Source organism: Ursus maritimus, unplaced genomic scaffold, assembly GCF_017311325.1.
Source record: "Ursus maritimus isolate PB19 unplaced genomic scaffold, ASM1731132v1 scaffold_31, whole genome shotgun sequence".
Classification (NCBI taxonomy): domain Eukaryota; kingdom Metazoa; phylum Chordata; class Mammalia; order Carnivora; family Ursidae; genus Ursus; species Ursus maritimus.
In genome coordinates this window covers 13,087,637-13,112,229 of record NW_024425675.1, presented here as the reverse complement: position 1 = coordinate 13,112,229, position 24,593 = coordinate 13,087,637, and the positions used below count along the sequence as shown (strand labels likewise).

At 37.4% G+C, this 24,593-nt stretch overlaps 1 protein-coding gene across 1 annotated transcript; it reads left to right on the top strand.

Annotated features, from left to right (window-relative positions):
- Positions 1 to 19,704: 19,704 nt before the first annotated feature.
- COMMD3 (COMM domain containing 3) lies at positions 19,705 to 23,671 on the top strand. The gene is made up of 8 exons (XM_008692067.2): positions 19,705 to 19,893; positions 21,211 to 21,322; positions 21,430 to 21,493; positions 21,583 to 21,617; positions 21,981 to 22,041; positions 22,132 to 22,188; positions 22,284 to 22,343; positions 23,282 to 23,671. The coding sequence occupies exons 1-8, from the start codon at positions 19,755 to 19,757 to the stop codon at positions 23,339 to 23,341; spliced, it is 588 nt and encodes a 195-aa protein (XP_008690289.1). The 5' UTR covers positions 19,705 to 19,754; the 3' UTR covers positions 23,342 to 23,671.
- Positions 23,672 to 24,593: the final 922 nt, after the last annotated feature.

The following is a 24,593-nucleotide window of genomic DNA, read 5'->3' as shown; positions in this document are numbered from 1 at the left end:
GTGAGCTTTGGTAATGGGGATTCAGGGCCCTCCTATGACTCCTGAGTCTGAGTCAGTTCAGTGACCCAGAGTGTCTGCATTGAAAGAGAGGCAGGGACCGTTGGAGGAAGATCCCGTAACAACAGCACATGTCCGTACTATGTATCTTTCTCCTGGACTTTCCCAAAAGCACTTGCAAGTCATTGATCAACGTGAGAGTATACCATAAAGATGTTTGGAAGATTATTGGAAACTGGCTCAGAACTAACTCTAATTCCTGAATGAAACTGTGGTTTATAGAACACAGTGAGATCGCTTCCCTTGTTTCCTCTAACATAGCTCAGATAAGGCCATCCCTGACCATCCTATGAAAAATGCAAACACCTTTCCACCTAGAACTCCCTAACCCCCTTCCTTGGCTTACTTTTTGCTCTATAGAATTTGTTGCCTTCTAGTGTATTATATTAGTCGGTCAGTCAGTTTATCGCCTGTTTCTTTTAAAACATAAGCTCCATTAGAGCTGGGATTTTTGTCTGTTTTTTTTTTTCCTTGTATTGCAAGCAACTAGAACAACGCCTTTATGAGTATTTATCGAATAAATAAAAAAAGAGAAATAAAATTTTGATCTGAGTTTGTATCACATAGGCCCAGTAGTACCTTAAACTCGTACTGTATTTAGTTCCTCTGTGGCTAAGAGCATAAAGGAATAGATGAACTTAAAATATGAAAGAATCTCCACACTGACTCCTGTCATTGCAAGAGCAAGAGCTGTTATGGCAGGAAGGGCCACATTCAGAGCTCCTATCTCATCCCCCGTGTACCAACAAATCACCATGAAGCAATAGCCACCCCTGAAGGATCACAGAGATAAGAGGCATCATAACAACCCTAAGAGATGCAGGGTTAATGATTCTTTTGACATCACAGTTTAACTAACCTGTATTGTCAGTGAAGCTGATAGATGTCTTGAAAAAGGAAGCATATTATCAAAAATTTAATCTCCTTTATAGAAAAAGAAGTAAGACAGTGAGTTGATATCCATGGGATTCACTTATCTTTAGACATCACTCAGAAGTAGCTGGCCCTATTGAACAGTAGAATAATAATACCTGTCCTTGACAGATTGTTGTGCTCTCTTATGGCATGTAGCAAATGTTTTTAACCAATAACCAATTCTCCCACAGCTAGAATAGACGGATTTGGGAACCAAGAGGAGGAAGTAAGAGTGGAATCTTTCACTATTACCCCTAATGATCCATCTGCAAAATGTTTGCTTACTATCCCAGAGACACTGGGCTCTGGTATAGAGGTCTTAGTACCCAAGGAAAGAGTATTTCCATTGGAGGTTAACTATAGATTCCCTTGACTTATAAATTGAGAGTGTCACAGGCCCAACTTGGGCTTCTCATGCCACTAGATAACAGTTCAAAAACAAAGTATTACATTGTCTTATGGGGTGAATACTCCTGACTACCAAGGCAAAATAAGGTTGCCATGAGATAAAGGGTCAGGGAAGAGCATGGCCTGATTCTTGTGGATACATCAGATCACCTCCTAACACTACTTTAACAGGAGTGAAGATTATAAAAACCCAAATATGCCAGACCATAAAGGACTCCAATCTTTCATGACTGTCAATTTGAATCCCTTGGGTTAAGAGGCTTAACCAGCTGAAGGCAAATGGAATATGGAACATGTAGTAGAGGAGGAAAATCATAACATCTACCCTTGCCTGGTGATTCAGGATATGAACAAGGATTAGTTCTTTCCTAAGTCAAGTATGCGTCTATACATTTTAACTAAGTTCCATTTTCTCTCCAGGTCTCTTTTCCCCATTGTTTTATATAGACTTTAAATTAATCTCGTGATTAATTTTACAATTTAGTCCATGGATTACAGAATATTGAGATGGGATGGTGATGAAACCAGAAAAGAAATGAACATCATCCTGGGAGTCTGACTTGGAACTGGATGCAGTTACTGATGAGACTGGGTTGACCATTCTGGCAAAGGAGGTGAACACATTTTCCATTGTCCTGGGGCTTGCTCATCATGTACATTAGAATCATTTCTTTCTTCTAAGACTCTTCTCCTGTCTCTCCCTCCTTCTTTTTCTCCCGTGCTTTCTTCCACTTTGGGAAGTTTTGGGTATGGGAAGAAGATTGTATGCTGTTATTAGGCAGTCAAAGGGGTAAAATGTAGAGTTGAGTGGAAGCTTGTTATTTTTTTTTTTTGCACCCAATATCTGAACTCTTTTTCTGTATTTTTAGAACCCCTCATTTTATGAGGCAGAGCCTGCCACCAATGAAGCTGAAAATGTGAAATATTGTAGTTCTTTTTTCAGATTCCTTGCACCTAAGGGAGAGCTAGCAATCAGATGCATCTACCAATTCAAAGCCTTGGGAGTTAGCAACACAAAGACACAAGTGTCACGGTGACAGATGTCAACTGCAGCCATCTCCTGAAACCAGGGGAGTAGTTCTAGCAGAACCCTCCTGGCCCAGTTAGTAACAGGTCCTGTGCCCACCTGTTTTGTTTGTTATCAGCTATTCCATGTGCAGTGCTATCTTCCATGGAGCAGTGCTGTGGGTTTCTGGGGTGCTCTTTCCTGGTTGGGTGGCCCCAAAGCAATGGTGTGCTAGATCACGTTGTACCAGCTTATAAAAGGCTACTGCTGAGTTGCCAGAATTTTGTGAGCCAGTCATAATCATTGAATGTAATACTAAATATTAAATTATGTAAACTTATAACTAAATAAATTATATATAAAACAAAGGTAAAGGCAGTCGGTTGAGCATCTGCCTTCGGCTCGGGTCATGATCTCGGGGTCCTGGGAATGAGTCCTGCATTGGGCTTCTTGCTCAGCAGGGAGCTTCTCCCTTTCCCTCTGCCTGCCGCTTGCCCTGCTTGTGCGCGCGCTCTCTCCTAATCTCTGTCAAATAAATAAATAAAATCTTAAAAAAAAAAACAAAGGTAAGCACTCAAAACTCATTACTTCCTAATTATTTTTCTACATGTTACGTTATCCATGGACTTACGGTTGTTTAAATCTATTATATTTGTATGATCCATCTCTTCCCAATTCCGTGTTCAGTGACATCACACGAGGAGCTTGAAATAAGCCATGATGGGAATATTTACACCACAGAAATTGGCAAACACCACAAAGTAGGGCTTGATTTATTGTTTTGTTGACTGTCTAGAGTTTAAGTTATGGAAAAATGTTAATAATACGGATTAAATTTAGAAGTGTGTTAGATCTATAATCATTACTTATAAAGAGCACAGAAATTAAGAAACATTTCCCCCCCCCAGAGGACTGGTTTCACTGCTCAAAAGCCTCATTTTCTGATCTTCCCTGAGATTCAGAGAGCAACTTACTACCCTTTTCAAAAATCTTTTACTGAGTAAATCAGGTAGCGTAGGTTTCTAAGGAGTAAGACTTGTGGATGCACTACTCTTATGCAATGAGACGGTATCTTTTCAGTAGCGTGTATCAAAAATCTCTACCATGAGCCTACGATGTTCAAGGGAAGGCAAGATTCTGCCTTTCATTCTGAAGCTTAGCCTCATCTTGCAACAAGAATATTCCAACCCTTTGAACAACAGTCCAATTCCTATTTAAAAATGTTCATCTTTCCAGGGGTGCCTGGCTGGTTCAGTCGGTGGAGCATGCGACTCTTGATCTCAGGGTTATGAGTTTGAGCCCCACACTGGGTGTAGAGATTACTTAAAAATACAGTCTTTAAAAATAAAATAAAAATAGTTCATCTTTCTATGCATCCCCATTTAACTGCACCATCTCTTCTACATACTATAACAGATACCTACTGTCCCCGAGTGTAGATGTATATTCTGATGTGGGACTGTTTTGCATATTTTTGAGGAACTAAGCTACACATATTAAAAGTAACATTTATCGAATATCTACTGTTTGCAAAATACTATCGCAGAAGCTATTGGAGAATAAATAGGGCTTTTGGGACCTTAAAGAATTTTAGCATTCAGTACTAGAGAGGACACACATATGACAGTAACTCAAAATAGAATGTTAGGAAACATGAAAGAGATTGAAATTGCTATGACCTACCAATTTCAGCAAGATAACAAGTAAGCAATCATACCATGTATAACAAGCCACACTTGATAATGAGTGTCATCCAAATAAAAGTCTTAATTGTTTTTTTTTTTTTCAAAATGAGAAGAAGACTAATAGGCGCCTAGGAGCCAGACAGACAGACTTGAGAAGATACCCCAGTAATTTGCTTATTATATGTTATCAGTTAATAGTTCAATCAGGGAAGCAGAACCAGTAGGTGTAATGTGGGATAAGAAATTCATTATAGAGATAGGAATTTACACAACTGTGGGAGAAAATGTGATGGTCAAGATCTGTAAAGGAGGAGATAGTTGGAGGATCAGAGAAAGTTGCTATCCTAGGAGCATGAATGGGTCTACAAAGGCTCCGCGGTGGGCTGGAAGTCACTGCAGACCAGCAGAGCTATTACTGAGGACAGCTGGATGTGAAGTGACGGGAAGCAAGCACACCTACTTGTGGTAACACAGCGCGTTGGCTTTATATTGTCTCTCCCGGCGTCTAATCTGGCCCAGGACTAAGAGCCGCTGAAGGAGGAGATTGGCAGGAGCTGAGGGAGCGGCTGCCTCAAGCCAGCGAGATGAGCCAGGAGATCGGCAACAGCGTGCTTTGAGGGTAATGGCTGCCGCCTCACTTCTACATTCCAAATCTTGCACAGATTTCTCGTGCGGCCAACTTTAAATGGGAACCATGCAAGTCAGGAAGTTTGGGGAATTCCAGCTTGGCTCAACTGACACAGCATAAAGCCACCGTACTATGTTACCTTAAGTAAGAGACTGAATCTGGCTTAGCCTCAGTTTCCTCATTGGAAAAGGGAATAATAGCACTTACCTGGGAAAGTTATTGTAGCTGTAGTTGTAGCCTATAATATTATTTATCCCATGAAACAAATTCCTTTTTTTTTTTTTTGAGAGAGGGAGCACACACGTGCGTGCCGTGTGGGGGGAGGGGCAGAGGGAGAGAGAGAGAATCTTAAGCAGGCTCCATGCCCAGTGTGGGGCTCAATCTCACGACCCTGAGATGGTGACCTGAAATGAAATCCAGAGTTGGACACTTAACCGACTGAGCCACCCAGGAGCCCCAAAACAAATTCCTGTGAAGCCTTTAAGGCCAATTTTATGGCATTTCCCTCTGTTTTTCAAATTATCTTGATAAGATTATCAGTATGATTTGCTATTTTCAAAAGAAATTACATTTAATTTTTTTGAAATATAGTTTACCATTGTGTTTAGTGTGTCCATTCCCTTGGCTATAAATGGTTTCTAGTATTACTGAAAGTAAAACTTATGCGCAGTTAACATCTATATTTACAGTCTAAAATTTGAAAATAGGCATATGATTTGGATAATATGAATTCTCTGTAATCACCAACAGCCTGGTCCTCAACCTACACTGTTTAGAATCTTTAGACTCCTCCAAAAGTTCTATGATCCTCTATTTTTATTTTTATTTTTTTACTTTTACTTTTTTTTTTTTAAGTAATCTCTACACCTAACATGGGGCTCAAACTCATGACCCTGAGATCAAGTGTAGGATGCTTTACCAACTGGGCCTGCCAGGCACCCTATGATCCTCTATTTTTATATTCTTTCTACTTTGAGGCCCATGGGGCCAATGTCCACGATGAAATCAAAGTTCTCAGATCCTAAGATTGCCAGACTTAGTAATAAAAATATAGGATGCCCAATAAAATTCGAATTTAAGATCAACAATGTATAATTTTTTAAAAAGATTTTATTTATTTATTCGACAGAGATAGAGACAGCCAGCGAGAGAGGGAACACAAGCAGGGGGAGTGGGAGAGGAAGAAGCAGGCTCATAGCGGAAGAGCCTGATGTGGGGCTCGATCCCATAACGCCGGGATCACGCCCTGAGCCAAAGGCAGATGCCCAACCGCTGTGCCACCCAGGCGCCCCAACAATGGATAATTTTTAATATAAGTATGCCCAATGCAATATTTGGGACAAAATCATACCCCCAACAATCATTCATTATTCATCAGAAATTTTAATTTAAGTGAGCATCCTGTTTTTTTATGGCAACCACTCTGACTCTTCATTCCTTCTAAGGCACCCTAGTCTCACTAAGTAAGGAATCTCTTCTACAGTCATACCTTCTCATACTATTTTGACCAACAATTTCCATAGCAGTTCATTTCACACTTAATATATGCCAAGATGAAACATGACTTTGACCTCCAAAATGGCTACCCTTTCCATCAAGTCACCTCAGTCAGCATTATTGACATTCTTCACATCTCTTCAGATGGAATCTTGGGTTCATTTTTTAGTGCCCTTCTCCATCTTTACCTACTTCCAGACATTACTAAGTTCTGTTAATTTCTTCTTTAAAGTGACATCCAAGTGCTCACTTTCCTCTTCATTTTCACTGCTACAACCTCTGCCCCATCTGCGAGATGCTCTCTTTAACTGCAGTCTTCTTTGATCCTGTTTGAATCCTACTCATCTTCCTAAAACATTATTGTTTCACTGTTCCACACTGCTCAAGAACTTATAACTGCTTGTTATTGTCTATTATATTAAGTAATGTAAGTAGTATAACATCTTCTGTTCTTTGAAGGATAATGTTAAGAAAATGAAAAGACAAGTGACAGTTTTTTCAAGAAAAAAATAGATAAGAGGCTTCAGAGGAGAGGGGGGTAGGGGAATGGGATAGGCCAGTGATGGGTATTAAGGAGGGCACATATTGCATGGAGCACTGGGTGTTATACGCAAGTAATGAATCATGGAACTTTACGTCAAAAATCAGGGATGTACCATACAGGATGTATGGTGACTAACATAATATAATAAAAAATTATAAAAAAAATAGATAATCTGAATACTATTACATCTACTTTAAAAATAAATTCATGGCTCAAGACCATAAAATAAAGAAAACTGCAGCCTCAGATGGCTTCCCCAGTGAATTCTACTAAATACTTATGGAAAAAAATAATACTAACTCTACACAAAGTCTTACAGAAAATAAAAAAGGAGCAAGGTCAGCATTATCCTGATACCAAAAAGAGACAAAGACATTAGAGAAAAAGAAAACTATAGATCAATGTGCCTCATGAACATACACACAAAATCTTCAACAAAATATTAGCAAATTTATATCTAGCAATATGTAAAGCAGAAAATACATCAAGACCAAGGGGGCTTTACCTCACAAATGCAAATTTTTTCAGAATTTCAAAATCAATCAATGTAATTCAACATATCAACAGACTAGAGAAGAAAAACTGTATGGTCATCTCAATAGATATAGAAAAAGGCTTTGAAAAAAATTCAACAACTATATATAATTTTTCAAAACCTCTCAGCATGCCAAAAATATAAGGGATGTTCCTCATGTTCCTCAACCTAAGAAAAGATGTCTATGGAAAACCTACAATTAACATCATAGTTAATGGTGAAAGACCAAATGCTTTCCCTGAAGATAAGAAACAAGGTAAGGATGTCCACTCTCACCACTTCTATTCCACATCATACTAGAGGTCCTAGCAAGTGCAATAAGGCATGAAAATAAATTAAAGGCATACAGATTGGGAAGGAAAAAATAAAAATTAACTCCATTTACATAAGATATGATTGTCTACACTGAAAAATTCCAAATATAATCTATAAAAGACCTCCTAGAACTAATTAGTGAGTTTTAGCAAGGTAATAGTATAAAGGTCAATATGCAAAATCATTTTTACTTACTCACAATGAACAATTAGAAAATAGACTTTTTAAAAGTATTGCTTAAAATACCACGAAGAAGCATTAACTATTTAGATATAAATCTAATAAAATATGTACAAAATCTTCATGCTTAACTATAAAAGAGTTGATAAGAGAAATCCAAGAAGACAAATAAAAGTAGAGATATGTCACACTCATGGATTGGAAAACTCAATATTGCCATTTCTCTTAGAATTGATCATAGATTAAATATGATCCCAATCAAAATCCAGCAGGCTTTTTTGTAGAAATCAAAAAGCAGATTCTAAAATTTATGTGGAAAAAACAAACAAAATGGAATTGCCAAAATGAGTTTGAAAAACAAGAACAAATTTGGAAGACTCATACTACCTGATTTTAAGACTTACTTTTATAAAGCTGCAGTAACCAAGACTGTGTTGGTATTGGGGAAAAGTTAGACAAATAGATCAATGTGTCATAGAAGATCCAGAAATAGACCCACATATATATCAACTTAATTTTGACAAGAGTGGAAAGGCAATTCAATGGAGACAGTTTGTCAACAAATAGGGCAAAATAATTGACTATGTGCAAAAAACCCACTGCTTAATTAATATCTCAGACAATATATAAAAGTTGACACAAAATGGATCACAGACCTAAATGTAAAATCTAAAACTGTTAAACTATTGAAGGAAACATAGATGAAAATCTTTGTGAACTTGGTTAAGGAATAAATTCTTAGACACAACACCATAAGTACAATCCATAAAAGAAAAATTGGACTTAAAATTTAAAACTTCTGCTCTCTGAAAGACACTCTTTGTGAAAAGACTATCCACAAAATGTTCACGGACATATTTGCACAAACATATCTAATAAAAGACCTGTATCCAGAATATATAAAGAACTCTCAAACTCAATAAGAAGAAAACAAAACACCCCTATAAAAGATGGGCAAATGATTTGAATTCACACTTCACTAATAAAGATATGTAGATGGCAAATAGACACATGAAAAGATGTGCAACATCATTAGTCATTAAGTAAATGCAAATTAAAACCACAATCACATACCACTACACACCTGTTAAAATGTCTAAAATAACTCATAACACTGGGGCGCCTGGCTGGCTTAGTCAGTAGAGCATGTGACTCTTGATCTTGAGGCTGTAAGTTTGAGCTCACATTGGGTATAGAGAGTACTTTAAAACAATAAAATCCTTAAAAATTATATTAAAAATACAATAACTCATAACACCACATGTAAAAAGGATGTGAAGCAACTGAGACTGCTATACAATGGTGGTGGGAATGCAATAGGATATAGCTATGATGGAAGACAGTTTGACAGCTTCTTATAAAGCTAAACATACACATATCGTATAACCCGGCAATTCCACACTTTGCTAGTTATTCAAGAGAAATAAAAGCATATGTCTACACAAAATCAGCATATAAATCTTTATAGAGGCTTTATTCATAATCTCCAAAAACTGGAGGCAATCTAAATGTCCATCAACTGGTAAATGGGTAAATGTGATATATTCATACAATTAAATATTATTCTCAATGAGAAGGAATGAACTATTGATACATGCATTGACATAGGTGAATCTCAAAACCATTCTACTTGGTAGGAGAAGCTAAACAAAATACTACAAACTGCATGATTATATTTTATGACATTCCAGAAAAGACAAAACGATAGTGAGAAAAAGTAAATCAATGGTTGCCTGGGATCATGGGTGGGGCAAGTATAATGACGACAAAAGGGAAGAGGGAAAATTAGTTGGGATTATGGCAGTCTTTATATCTTCAGTGTGGTGTGGTTACATGACTGCATAAATTTGCCAAAACTCATTGAATTGTTCAGTACTTTGGAGTTGTAGAGTTTAAGCCTCCACATTTAGAATGGTGTGTCCTCCATTCCATGGTAGGTAAGGATTCTTTTCTTCTGATTGTTTTAAATGTGCTTGATCTTCTCAATACCTTATGAAGTATGTGGCATTGGTAGAAGGTGTTCCAAGCAGAACCAAAGGACCACAAGTTATGGATCACCCTAGAGGATGAAACAGCAACTCCTTGAAACAAGACAAGAAATGTTCCAGAGGAAAATGTGAAGACATCTTGATTTTGCTCCCAGAGACTTTCTAAAGAACAGCTAACCATGGGTATGATTCAAGAAAAACTAGAGTAAGAACCGGTGGAAAGAGAGGGAATGGCCCCCTGGGCCTTCTTAAGAAGGAGGTGTTTACAGGTAGAATGACATAATGAATACTGGCCTGGATTCTGATATTTCTGGGGGTCAAAAGATGAGGGTAAGATAACTATTGTCATTGAGGTCTTTGAGGGTATCTTATGACTGCTGCTATTAAAAGAGCTCTTTCTGATTCACTTTAGAGTCCCTGAAAGCAAAGAAGTCCTAGGCAGCCCAGAAGGTTTTTATTTAATTCTCTAAGTAGGGGCTTATGTGCTTGGGGTCCTCGAATGGTTACATCATGTGCACAACAGCTGTAAATTTGAATGAAAAAAAAAAAACCTACACCAGTAAAAACAAAACAATTACAGAATTACATTATTTGGTTATAATAGCATGCATGAAGCACATGTTAAGGCCAGGCTCTGAATGCTTTTCAAGAGCCATATGAAAGAGATGCCATTATTACTTCCATTGTGCATTTGAGAAAAATGAGACTCATAGAAAAGAAGTCCAAGGTCATAGAACTAGAAGCAGGTGGTATAAAGATTTGAGCTAAATTTTCTATGACACCATGCTCCATACTACCTTTATTCATTCAACAAATATTCTTGACTATCCATCATGTCCCAGGTGCTTGTCTAATAAAAAGCAAAAAAAAAAAAAAAAAGTAAAGAAGTAACCACCATAAAGGTTTTTTTTTTAATATATTACATTAAAAAAATTTTTTTTATTTGTGAGAGAGAGAGAGAGAGGGAGGGAGCAAGGAAGAGAGCGAGCGCACAAGCAGGGGGAGGGAGAAGCAGACTCCCCTCTGAGAAAGGAGCCTGATGTGGGACTCATCCCAGCAGGACCCTGGGATCATGACCTGATCTGAATGCAGGCACTTATCTGACTGAGCCACCCAGGTATCCCCAACCCTAAAGGTTTAAATCCCACGCTTTTCAGTATACTTTAAGAAGGCACTGTAACTTATTTATAGAACTTTTCTAGGGATCCTATCTTAAGATAAAAAGAAAATGTTAAAGTTATGAAAATCTATTAAAAATAGAATACATCTCTGGGTAAATAGCCCCCAAAAGATTTTTTATATTCCTTTTCACAGAATCTTATTATCCTAATCAAGTATGTTTTTCAAAAAATTGATATTCCACTTGAAACTGGAGATAAACTCTAATCCTTAAATTTGCCATTTAAACTCTTGTATTTCCAAAATAATTATTCATATAATTATTCAGATATATTAAAGAAAGAGAGTAACAACTATTTTCATTCAAAGAATGGTGCAATATTGTTCCAATACACAATGTAGCATTATCTATTCTTCTATTATTATACTTAGCTGGAATGATCATTTAAAATTTTGCATAATATAAAACTATGCTAGAGATTCTGATGACATTTCAATGTAAAGGGTTTTTTTTTTAAAACCATCGCAGGAATCAAGTTAAATATGTTCAAATCTAACCACATCTTTATACTATTTATAAAAACTTTAATAAGATAAAGGTAAGCTAAAAGAAAACGCTTAAGACAAATACAATTAGAGTATCTTTATGCCCTTTGTCCATGGTAGGATAGTTAAGGCTGAGCTAAAGATTTAAGTCTGTTAGTTTATGACATATGCTCCCCCCACCACCCGCCATTACTGGACAGGATGTTTGCTTGCAAAATGACTACTTTCCTATAGTCGCTCTTGATTTTAATATAACAGACTATGAGTATGACTCAACTTGAACATTAGTCATCATGGAATGTCATAGTTTCTTCAAAAAGACAAATATTGATCATAGCAACTTTTAGAAATGGAATAAAAGCAAAATAAAATTAAATTTAACTTAGAATTATTAGTTTGAAAATGCTTTTAGGTTTCTAAAAACACATTAATCATTGGTTAAAATATCTCACAAACCTCTGAAATTTAGATTTTTATTAATGCCCACTTTGTTGCAAAAATAATTTAAGGCAAACTTCAAAACTACAATATATATGGAATATTATTTTCTTTCTATTATAAGTGGCAAATGTAAAATCAATGTTTCCAGTATAGTTACTGGCGGGATATTTTCGTAAAGAATACATATTGGGTATAAAAATTTCTAAAACTGGGGCGCTTGGGTGGCTTAGTTGGTTAAGCGTCTGCCTTCGGCTCTGGTCATGATCTTAGGATCCTAGGATCAGGGTCCCATATTGGGCTCCCTGCTCAGCGGGGAGTTTTCTTCTCTCTCTCCCTCCCTCTGATCATATTCTCTCTCTCACACACACTCATTCTCTCTTTCAAATAAATAAATAAAATCTTTTTTAAAAATTTCTAAAACAAATTTATTGATACCATTGGTGTTATAAAATTCTTCATTTTAATTCACAAAAATATTAATTTGATTACTAGTAATAAACAAAAACAAAAGTTATCTTAAACCCCTGTCAACTACTCACCCATATATTGTAGTGGATCTCATTTAAAATTTTCCGTCACCTTCAAATTTTAAGAAAAGCATACGAAAATTTGGAGTTTTCATAGGCCTCATTTGCCAATGTATTTCCACCTACATTATTATTTTCCAAATTTCTCCTCATTTCTTGGTCTATAATTTACAGAGCACTGCAAGTCACATAAACATTGCCAATTATCTGATTAATTTTGATTTAAAATACTATTGCTCCAAATGATCCAGGCCTGTTTCCTTTAGCACAAAATAAAAAGAAAATTGAGGAATTATCCAGATACCAGTAACCCAGGTCCAAGTTACTAACTGCATGGACTCAATTGGCTATATTAATACAATTCTCCCTCCCACTCTGTTGTTAGTCATTATTTTCTTGGTATTTTACAACATTAAAATGATTTTTTAAGTCTTACTCTCCGATCCCTTTTCATAAAATACAGATAAAATGCTTACATAAAGAAATGTGATTTTGAAGATACTTGAAAGAGTTAGAACAACTGTATTTATGTTTTAATCTTAATAAATCAATTAAAAGCTTAAGTAGAGAAAACTGTCTATGGGGGAGGGGCAGAAAAGCTTCATTTATCTTAGAGGTGCTAGTTTTCATAGTCATCTATAAAATTACTTTCTGAGCATTTACCATGGTGTAAAAATCACTTATGCATAAACCATTTAAAGTATTTTCTGAATATTTCTATCTATGCAAAAAATAAAAGTGAGAGTGTTGAACACAATTATACTACTAAGGTTTTCTTTAAAATATTTCTAGACCAAATTTTGTGTAAAATGTTTTCAAGTCTATGTTTTATTTTGGCAAGGAAGATAAAATATGTACTCTCTTGAAAATAACATATTCAAAACAACTGTAATTAAAATGATAAATTCTTAACCAGTATTATTTAAGACATCATATATATTTCAAAATATTAAAACCACTTGGGTGGCTCAGTCAGTTGAGTATCCGATTCTTGATCTCAGCTCAGGTCTTGATCTCAGCATTGTGAGTTCAAACCCCACTTAAAAACAACCAACAACAACAATTAAAAAAAAACCCCTTTTACTTAAGCCTTTCTTTCCCGGGTAAGCAATTTTAAAATATTAATTCTGGTTTAAATGTTTAACTTAAATGAATTAAAAGCACACTGCGTATTTTTTTAGTGTTTGTGATGTATTTAATTCAGATTGTGCATTCCTATATATAACACTTTGGTTCTCAAATGATCTGTTTAATAAGTAATGGTCTAGTGATTGTCATTTTTCTTTTTAAAATTATGCTCCTTTACACAAAATAAATATGAATATTTGTATACTACTTAAATTTCAAAATGTAGTATGTAGAAAGCATGCTCTCAAAACACCAGCTTTTAAGAAATATTGGCTTTAGGGGCGCCTGGGTGGCACAGCGGTTAGGCGCCTGCCTTCAGCTCAGGGCGTGATCCCGGCGTTATGGGATCGAGCCCCACATCAGGCTCCTCTGCTGTGAGCCTGCTTCTTCCTCTCCCACTCCCCCTGCTTGTGTTCCCTCTCTCGCTGGCTATCTCTGTTAAATAAATAAATAAAATCTTTAAAAAAAAAAAAAAAAGAAATATTGGCTTTAAACAGTAATATTCCATAGAGTAGGCCCATTTGTTTTTTTGTTTGTTTTAAAGATTTTATTTATTTATTTGACAGAGAGATAGAGAGCACAAGTAGGCAGAGCAACAGGCAGAGGGGGAGGGAGAAGCAGGCTCTCCGCTGAGCAGGGAGCCTGATGTGGGGCTCAATCCCAGGACCCTGGAATCATGACCTGAGCCAAAGGCAGCTGCTTAACCGACTGAGCCACCCAGGCACTCCTGTTTGTTTGTTTGTTTTTGCCCTAATTCATGGAACTGGCTCAAACATCAGTTTCTGAGGTATGAGAAAACACTGTTAGAATAGATCCCAAAACCAGAATCAAAAAGAAAGGGAATCTGTTAGATACTCTCTGTTGTAGTCTAAATGTAGGACATCTTGAAACTGATTAAGTTCTGGACATGGCAGATGACCTTCCAGTCCATTCTGTGCATTACTATGAGGCTCAGTTGAATTCAGTGTAGCTAAGACAATCTCACTAAAATGGTCTGTGTCAGAGAAAATAAACAGTAAATAAGCTTTCCATGATATTTCTCCTTATGAAGGGAAAAATAATCTCCCCTCCCTTCCTTCTTTCCTCCCTTCTTTCCTTCCTCCCTTCCTTCCTTCCTTCCTTCCTTCCTTCCTTCCTTCCTTCCTTCCTTCCTTCCTTCCCTCCTTCCTACCTTCCCTCCTTCCTCTTTCCTTCCTTTTCCTTCTTTCTTTTTGAAAATATTCAATCTCTCTCTAAAAATATACTAACAATTTAAAGAACAGTCTATATACAGATGGAATAATTAGATATATTCATCAAAGTAAACTTATTTCAACGTGTCCATCTTTCACTTTTATTCTCTTATAGCTACAGCATGGGTCATTCTGGCTGAAACCAATCAATGCAGTAGGAAATTGAAGTGGTGATCTTTATAATTTAAGTAGAGAAAAAAACCAATCTGCTGTTGATGGGCAAACTATGTTATTATCTAAGTTGTCTATTTGACAGAATTTATTGAATGATCAGCCAGCTCCTAATTTTCATAACACCTCACTGGTGAAATAGATATAAATTGTGTGTCTCAAGGAGCAAACTTGCTTTCCTTAATCCATACAAAAGATAAGCAAATTGTAACCATTTAAATCATTTACTGAATATAAAGGTAAACTATTAGTTTTTATTTGTCTCTGCAGAGAATTCTAAGACACATAATTCAATTTGTTCTTTAAACGTAATATTGAATATGATTGCTTTGTTTCTTTCTGATTTACTTACTTTAAATTAAAATTTGCCTTCATCCCTTGCTGGACTACATTTGTTTACTTTTATTTTCTTTTAAAAAATAAATTCCTCATTTCTTCCTAGCTGAACACAATTTTAGTCAGTTCAACTCAGATATTTCCATGTGACATTGGCTGCTTTGTTTCAGAATAAGGGTTCCAACTTCCTAAAGGAGCTCTAAAGAGAAGACATGGCTTTTCTATTAAGCATAACATTTTTTCAAAATTATAGGCTGGTTAGATACAAAGATTTGATATTGAAAATTAACATTTGATTCTTATGTACATTCCTTTAATGTTACAGAGTTATCTTATTCTGACTCAAGTAGCTAACGAAATCATGGCATGGCAATCTTGATGATAATTTCCAAATTTTACTTCAGAAATTCAAGAAAATTCTCCTTTTTTGACAATATCTTGACTGTAGAATTCCTATTTGCAAAGTTTAACAAAATTATAGCTTCCTAACTTCAAGAAATGCTTTGAGATTTATCTTTTTAAGATACTTCTTACTAGTGTAACAATTTAACCTGTTAAAACTTAGTTTTAAAATATTTAAGTTTCCTTAATGTTATATGACATCTTGAAGTTTTATGTTTGATATTTCTCTGATACAACTATCTGAAAAATAAATATTTTAAAAATGATACTGATGAAAATATTGCTTAAATAGAAATTATACTATTTAGTCTAAATGTTTTAAATAAAAGTTTTGGGGAAAAGTCCAATAATACCTTCATGCAAAACCATAGGTATGAACACTATATGATTGATTTTCATTCCTGTGGTTCCAGTTTCTTTAATGTAAATGATATTTCACTTTCCCTCACATAAGTATTCCATTGAAATTAATTTGAGTTTATCTAAAAGTTCACATATATAAGATAGGCTCTACGATGTGAGGGAGGAAAAAAGGTTATATTTGTCTGTATTAATTATTGTAGCAATGACAATTTATAAGTTATTAGGGATTGGATTAAATGCTTAATTTGAAAAATTAAAGTTTTGGTGTCCCCTCTGAATTCTCAATGTGGTTTTTTGACAACGTATATGACATAGACTTAATTTGAAACCACTGAACTCTGTGATCATGAATGTACAAAACCTAACCATTCAAATCCCAAGTCCTAATCTATGCCTTACCAAGTTAAGATATTTAATAAGAGCATGCGTATAGATTTTACAAACTTCACTGAAATAATTTTGACCTAAATACAGATGCTATGTATAATGCAGTTAAATATTCCTGTCAACTCTCCATTTTTGGTTAAAATAGCTTTAAAATAACAAATTCTATTTTCATTAATATGTATCTCAAGGCTTTATGATCAGATCACTAGCCATCACAGAATGAGTATTAGGGGGCAGAGAGAAGATGGTTTCTTGTGTAGAGGTAAGTTTTAAGTGTTTTTAACTTTCTTTTCTCTAGAAAATGAGCAGATATTCCATGGGCAAGGATAAAATAGAGCCCCACTAGAACACATAGTATGTATGTCAGTTAACATTTCTAGATGTCTCATGAGCACTTAGGCATATTGGCTTCCCTCCCCCCACCCCATGTTCAATAAATTCTTCATTCTAAAGGAATACTTCCTTTCAACTTTCTTTGCACAAAAGCAAGAGTCCTTACACAATCTAAGATGGGAAAAAAAAGAATGCTAGAAAATACTTTATTTCATAAAACTAACAAATGTATCAATGAGGCCTTTGGGAAAAGTTGACCACATAGATCTTGTAAATACCCCAGCACATATTAATTGTACTCACAATGCAGAGGCCAATATTAAATTGGTTTCTTAAAAAAAACAAAACAAACAAACAAACAAAAAAAACCCTAACAGCTCAAAGGATACAATGTATTTTAAGACTCTCTAAAACATTGTTTTAAATACTTTCTAATTATCTGAGTAATTTCTAGATTCTCAAAAAGAAAAATTTATCAGCATTATCTATCTTAACATTTGCAACTTAGAAGGGAAAAAGTATTATAAAATGAAGATATTTGAGTATTTAGTTAGGCTCTGTTATTTAAAGAGGCCAAATTTAGTCTGTTGGCTTTGAGCCTGAAGAATTTTTTAAAGTCTAGTGAAACCTCCAATGCTCTTTGCAGTAATCAAAGCAAAAATTTTAAAGTTTTTTTACACTTTCAGAATGTATTCATACATAGTTTTTCTAACAATATAAAATGCATCGATTTTATTGCTGCAAACAGTAGAGTCTACATCTGTGCAATCATGCTTTTTAATGATTGTACTTCAATGTATTTCAATGACTTACTTGTCGAAAACATACATGTCCTATCTACATTTAAACAAACAATCCTGTGCTTCCTTCAAAGGAAGTTGAAATAAATGTACCTATGGTAGAAAAATTCAGCTTTTCTAGTATCAAAAAACATATAATTAAAATTTTTGTGTGAGCTGTAAATGTACTCATCACTTGGGCCTAACACATATTTAGGCGAAAGAGAACAAATAAATGCCCTGTAAGAGAAAGTAATTACATATGTATAAGAGAGCTGTCATGGACAGCTATTGGAAACAATCCCTGTGATTTTCTTAACTTTTATGACCTCAAAGGTACAACCATTTATGGTATGTACTTTCCTCTTTTAAAATTATATTTTAAAATCTATGCTCAAGCATTAATGCTTTCTTTTTTGACACTACATTGAGTATGATTATAATTATTAACTCGAATTCTATTAGAGTATTAACAGACAATGTTATTTATGCAAAGTCATAAAATATATGTGAAATAAATATAATGATCTTATGTGCTGTTAAAATTGACATTTATACAACACTGCCCTGTAAAATATACCCTATGTAAATGAGATATCTGGAGATTTTTCAACTGACACTTTACTACTGATGAGAAACAAGGAGTTTGGAAAGATGAGAGATGGGAAGAAAAGATGAACATGATTAATAGGTGTTTGTTTCATAAAGACTCTAGGGAGACTCTTAAATCCTTCACTGCTCCTATATGCTCACGGAAGTGAAGAGTAAGTTCACGTGCCTTTCAAAGCCTTCAAAGGAAAATTTAGGAGTTACTCAATCTGTTACTGATGCTAAATTATTCCATTTGTGTCCTGTTGTGAAACCAGGCGCTCCCTATATATTGCAGCAAGGTTAAATGTTAACTGTATTCATTAGATAGTTCCCCCCCCCAAAATAAGCCCTAAATTATTCCCACTGAAGCGTTTCACGTTGAGTCTGTTTCAAATAATCGCACCTGAAGACTAAAACACCTTTCTTGTTCCTTATCCCTACCCTCCACTGGTAAAGAACTTGCTTTTTAACTTTTCTTTTTAAATTCTTTTGATCAAAAGTGCATAATCTACTTTGCTTCTCGTCCCCCCCCCAAAGAATCATTCTTGTTCTCCAACTTCGCAGAAATATAAAGGGGAAGTTAAAAACTTTATACAATATTTGAGTCTTTAAGGTTATGGATATCCGAGATAGTAATCACTTCTAGTAAAGACCTTGCCATTCCTAACTGTCTCTTACTAAGATAACCGCCTGATATAAATATATGAAGATTCTTGAATTAAAGACTTAGAGATGTAATGAGCACCGTAGCACAAAATTTGTGTCAGTTTGGTTTTGGATGATATTTATTTGCAGCGGCATATAAGATTTTAATAACTGTCAAATACGTTTGTGGATACTTTGCTAATCCCTCAATTGTTGAGGTACAGTAACAACACACGCGCACTATCTGTATGCATATATGTGTACACACACACATCCACTCAGGAAGGCATCAACTGCCATGTCCCAGAAATGACAATGAAAAAGGAAAAATAAACAAGAATTATATCATCAGTTGCTTACAGAATCACTCACAAAAGGGCAATGCTGGGAGGTTAAGCTGTTGGGTAAAAAAAAAAAAAAAAAAAAAAAAAAAAAACAAAACCCAACCAAACAAAAAAAAAACCCCAAACCAAAGCAAAACAAAACACAACCAGTTGCCTCAAATGGGAGCTTCCCGCAGGCTTTCGCGCTGAGGAACTAGGAAGACGTAGTTTTCGGGGGACGTGGGGGCCGGGATCCCGTCACCTTCTTCCACCCCCCCAAGGGGGTCTTTCAAGGAACGCTCCAGCGGAGCCCCGCAGGAGCTGGTGACAGACCTAGGTGAGCGGCGAGTAGAAGAGAAAGCACCGAGCGCGTCCACAAAGCGCCCGGGGCCGTCCCTCTCGCCGAGGCGCCGCAGCTCTCGCGGCTGGCGCAGAAGGAAGGGCTGGACGGAAGCCGCGGCGCCGAGGAGGACAGGGGTGGCGGGCGACGGACGGCGGGCGGCTGGGCGCGCGGGCCGAGGCGCAAGCCGGGAGGCAGGCGGGGAGGCCCCGGGCTGGGAGGCCCGCAGCCCGCGCCGCCGCCGCCCCGAGCCGCGTGCGCGCGCGGCCGAATCAGCTGAGCGCGCGGCGCGTGTCACGTGGTGCGCGTGTCGAAGGTCACGGCGCGCTCACAATGGAGCTCTCGGAGTATGTGCAGAAAGGCTTCCAGATGCTGGCCGATCCTGGCTCCTTCGACTCCAACGCCTTCACGCTTCTCCTCCGGGCGGCTTTCCAGAGCCTGCTGGACGCCCAGGCGGACGAGGCCGTGTTAGGTAAGCCGCTCGGCTCTGAGCTAGATCGGCCTGGGTGGAGGGGCGCTTGGAGAAGAGGAGCGAGACCGAGCGAGAGGGGGAAAACCCCGGGAAGAGGAAGTCTCCCGGCTTTGCCCTTCGCTCCGGACGGAGTGTGGGGATGTGAACCCGGAGCGGACCCTGACCATTGTTCTGTTCCCAGTTGGCACCTGCACTAAGCCTGCAACACGTTTCTGGTGTGATTTCTCCTCCCAGTCTCTTTGTTCCTTTGTAAAGCCCGTGTTCAAGTCTTGTTTGTGGCCTAAACATCTAAGGTTTTCAGCCTGGTCTGAGGCAAAGGGTGGTTGACACTTGGACTTCATCAGGGTAGCTCCCTGCAATTCAAGCGTTCAGTGCTAGGCTGACAAAGGTTTTAAACAGTCTGTTTCCAAAGTAATTACTAGGTCACATAGTCTTGACATTTTCCAACTTAGAGAATACATCAGGTTCCTATGATCACTCCAACACTCTCGTTAAGTATGTTTTGCACCGGTTCCACGCCTAGAACCTTAAAATATGGTGCAGAATGTTTTGTTCCGCACCAGTTACCAGGAGGCGAGTCTCTTTTAAGTGGTCCGGTCAGTCATTGCGGAGTGCCGTGTCAGTATGGATTGAAGGCATATTTTAAGACAGAACGCTTTTAGATCATTTTCTTAAATATAAATATCCCAACAATTCAAATTTTGTTTTTTCTGTAGTTTCATGATCTAAACACTTGTACAAAAAGTATGAAAGTGGAAGTTCTTTAAACGAAAATAGTAACCACCACCTGGGTTAATCTCAAAAAAAGGATAGCTGTCAAAATCTGAAAATATTTTGAAAATTGTATTTTATATTCTGAACTCGTGCCCCGCCCCTGATATATTAATGTCCTTGGAGCCAGTTATCCTAAAAGTAATCATTCTATAGAGGGAAAGCTTATTCATTCTTAAATTTACACCATGTAAAATATCTATCTTATTTTCCTCTGAATTTACTGCACCCAGCATTGTAATGACCACAGTGTAGTTATTTTTTTCTTTGGGGCTACAGTGTTTTTTTAAAAACAGTAAGAAATTAAGGCAAAATAAAAGAAGGTAATTGAGACTGGTAACAGCAGAATTATTGATGTGTGTTCTTTATTGTTTTCCATTGACCTTGTTGTTCATCTCATTTACTTATAATTGCCAGTCCTTATAGTTGAATTCTTTTTGTGTTCTTGTTAAAGGGGATCTTTGCCCAAATGAAAATACCCATTTTAGAAACATGACTATAAAGAATTTATTATCACAGGCATCACTAGCAATTAATTTATTTTAGATCACCCAGACTTGAAACATATCGATCCTGTGGTTTTAAAACATTGTCACACAGCAGCTGCAACTTACATACTGGAGGCAGGAAAGCAAAGAGCTGACAAATCAACTCTAAGGTACAGGATTTATTTAAATATCCATTTGTTTTCAAATAGTACCTTTAAGATTCCAATTTCAGTTTTTAAAATGGACACTAAACTTTGGCTTTTTTCCCCCCCTTTAGCACTTATCTAGAAGACTGTAAATTTGATAGAGAGCGAATAGAACTGTTTTGCACGGAATATCAGGTTACTTACTTAAAGTTTTTTAAATTAACAATTACTATTTTTCTTCTCTTTGCAAAGATGTGTTTTCTTTCTTTCTTTCCCCCCTCCAGAATAATAAGAATTCCCTAGAAATCCTACTGGGAAGGTAGGTACTGTATAAGGTGTCAAGCTGAGCCACTTTTCACTTGCAGGTATGAATGGAGAGTGCTGGTGTGAAACAAAACAGGGCAAAAAGACAGGGATCTTGACCAAAAGAAAAGGGGCCAAAGGGCAAGTGAAACAATTGAAGTTAAGCTAATGTTTTTAAAGATAAAGTTTATTGAGATAATTTTTTAAATGCTCTTTTACTCTTCAGAACTTGAAAATAAAGTTTAACAATGTTTTAAATTCAGAGTAAATTGAAATTGTGTATGTGTGTTGGGGGGAGGTGAACACCATTCTTGGTAAAAATAAACGCTTAAAGTTTTTATGTAGATATTATGTACAAAATTATCATTGTATTTTTTAGTATAGGCAGATCTCTTCCTCATATAACTGATGTTTCTTGGCGTTTGGAATATCAGATAAAGGTAAAGTTTAATAAACTGTTCTCTAGGGGGATTTAGGGAACTTTAAAAAAAAAGAGTTAAAGACTGAAATTATGTATTGTGTTGTTTTAGACTAATCAACTTCATAAGATGTACAGACCTGCATATTTGGTGACCTTAAATGTAGAGGTATTTACATATAAGCCTTATCTAAAATTTAAATGTGAAATGAAATTTTAAATGTCCTTGATTTACATAAATAGCATTTTTTTTTTCTTCCCTAGAACACTGATTCCCGATCCCACCCAGAGATTAGTTTTAGTTGCAACATGGAACAATTACAGGTACAGTATTAGGATCTGTGAATATGCATTATCTGTTTATAGATGTTTAATTGAGAATTATGCTTATGGAAAGTTCAAAAGAAAAATTATCTAACCATCTGTCAGTAGATAATGAAGGTTGGTTAAAGATTAATGGCAAAGGGCTTCAAAAGCAATATTTTAAAGTAGCCTTCACTTTTGAAATTAAGATGTTACTCGTAAAGAATTGGTTTTATATTTGCTGTTCCCTCTGATTAAGATAAATTTCTGAATTGTAGGGGTGAGTGTAAATTCCTTCTATTTGTGATTAATCTCCTCCAATAGGACAAAGCAAAATTAAGAACATGTCTTTGAAAATGCCTTCTTTGCTTTCGGAAATTGAATTAAACTTTCAAACAGGGTTTTCAATAATTTTTAAATGACTTTTTATAAAGTTGGAAGTATACTTAAAAATCTAAAACTCTTTATATTGCCAGTGTAAGACTGGAAAAACTCACAACTACATTGGGTAACGGACATGATAACGAATTTATTTCTTACCACTTAAAAAAATGAAGAGCATTACTTGAAATTTTGATGAATTTTGAATTTTTCAAAAGGCATCTCCCTTGGAATTGTTTTAATGTAACCATTAATCAAACTTTAAACTTTCAGAAAGTGTGAATACAGCATAGTTTTTGTTAGGTAACTTGGGAAATTTAGTTTTGACATACCTTGCCTATTACGAGGATTTGGTTGGAAATTATATTTCAAATCTGAGGGCAAGTAGCCCACTTGAAGATGAGATATTTTAGAGAAAACCTTCTTTTGATCGATAGTGGTTTGTCAAAGGTTAAAATCCTCGTGAATTTTAAACTCGTTTAGAAAGTGCCCCGACTTTTTTCTTGCATCTTTCTCAAACTTGGATACTTCTGTCTTGTGTTTTATCCTAAAAATGTGGCATTATAAACGTCTTTTAGGACTTAGTGGGGAAACTTAAAGATGCTTCGAAAAGTCTGGAAAGAGCAACTCAGTTGTAACTTGGGGAAGTTAACGATCCGCCCGGGTCTAGAGGAAGACCAGGAACGCCTTGTCGTCGGCCGAACCACCGTTTGTGCGAGCTGGATGTCCTCCTCTTAAGTAGAAAAAATTTTTTCCTTTTGGATTTATGCCGCTCATCAATTTTGACACTTTATTTTTTTTTAAACTTGTAAAAGAGTTGAGGGAAATTCTGCCTCAGTATTTCAGACATCTTTAGTATAAACTGTACATTGATCCCATTTTGGTCTTTTTCAAGTCTTACAAAAGGAAGTAGACAGTATTACACTCTGAATAAATAAGTTGTTCCCACAAAAAGTGGTGAGAGTTTGGATCGAGTTGATGTAAGTAATTATTAAAGCTTCTTGAAGACATACATAAGCATTTAGGTTAATCTTTACGCAATACCTTCTTTCTCCCCTGCATTAAAGTTAAACACAGTGGGAAAGGATGGGACTGCCTTCGCTTGTTGAGACCCTTCAATCTGGGATATTGGGAGCGGAGTGGGCTGCAGTCCGCGGCGGTGATGCTCGGCGGGTCCTCGTTCACCTCCGCCGGTGCGGGCCTGCCCGCAGCCGGACCTCGCCAGGTGGACTCCCGTGAGGTCCCTGGCTCCGGCCAGCTCCCCGTGCGGAGCCCTGCTCGAGCGAGTCCTCATGTTCTGGCGCGCGCTCCCGCCTCGCTGCCGGGCTGCGGAGGGGGAAGGGGCTTGCGTCGCGGGGGAAGACAGGGGCGGGCGCTGTTGTTTCCGCGAACCCAAACCTCGGCGTCAGTTTCACAAGCGCGGGTCGGAAAGCTGAGGCCGCCAACTGCTGGGCTGGCGGGGCCGAGGCGGGGGCGGTGGCCGGGCGCCCGTGGCGGAGCCAGTGGACGCAGTGCCGCAAGGGCGAATGGCGGCAGCAAAAGAAAGAAATTACGGGGGCGCAGGTGGTTGAGCCGGTGTGCGGGGCCGGGAGGGCGCATGCCCGGCGCGGGAGGCAGAGAGCAGGCAGAGTCGCAAAGTGTGCGTGTGGAGAAATGAGCTCTCCCGCATGAGGCCAAGCGCCGAACGCCGCCGGACAGTGCGGAGTGAGGGGGGGCTGGTCGCGCTCGTTCAGAGGGGAGGGGGCGGTCGCGGGCCCGACTACACCGACACTAATTCCCAGGCCGCCCTTAAGGAATGAGGGGAGCACGTGACCCGGTGGGGGGGCGGCGGGGGGAGGGGGCGGGCGGACTCTGAGCCATTTTGGAGCCGGTGTCAGTTTCCACTCTGCC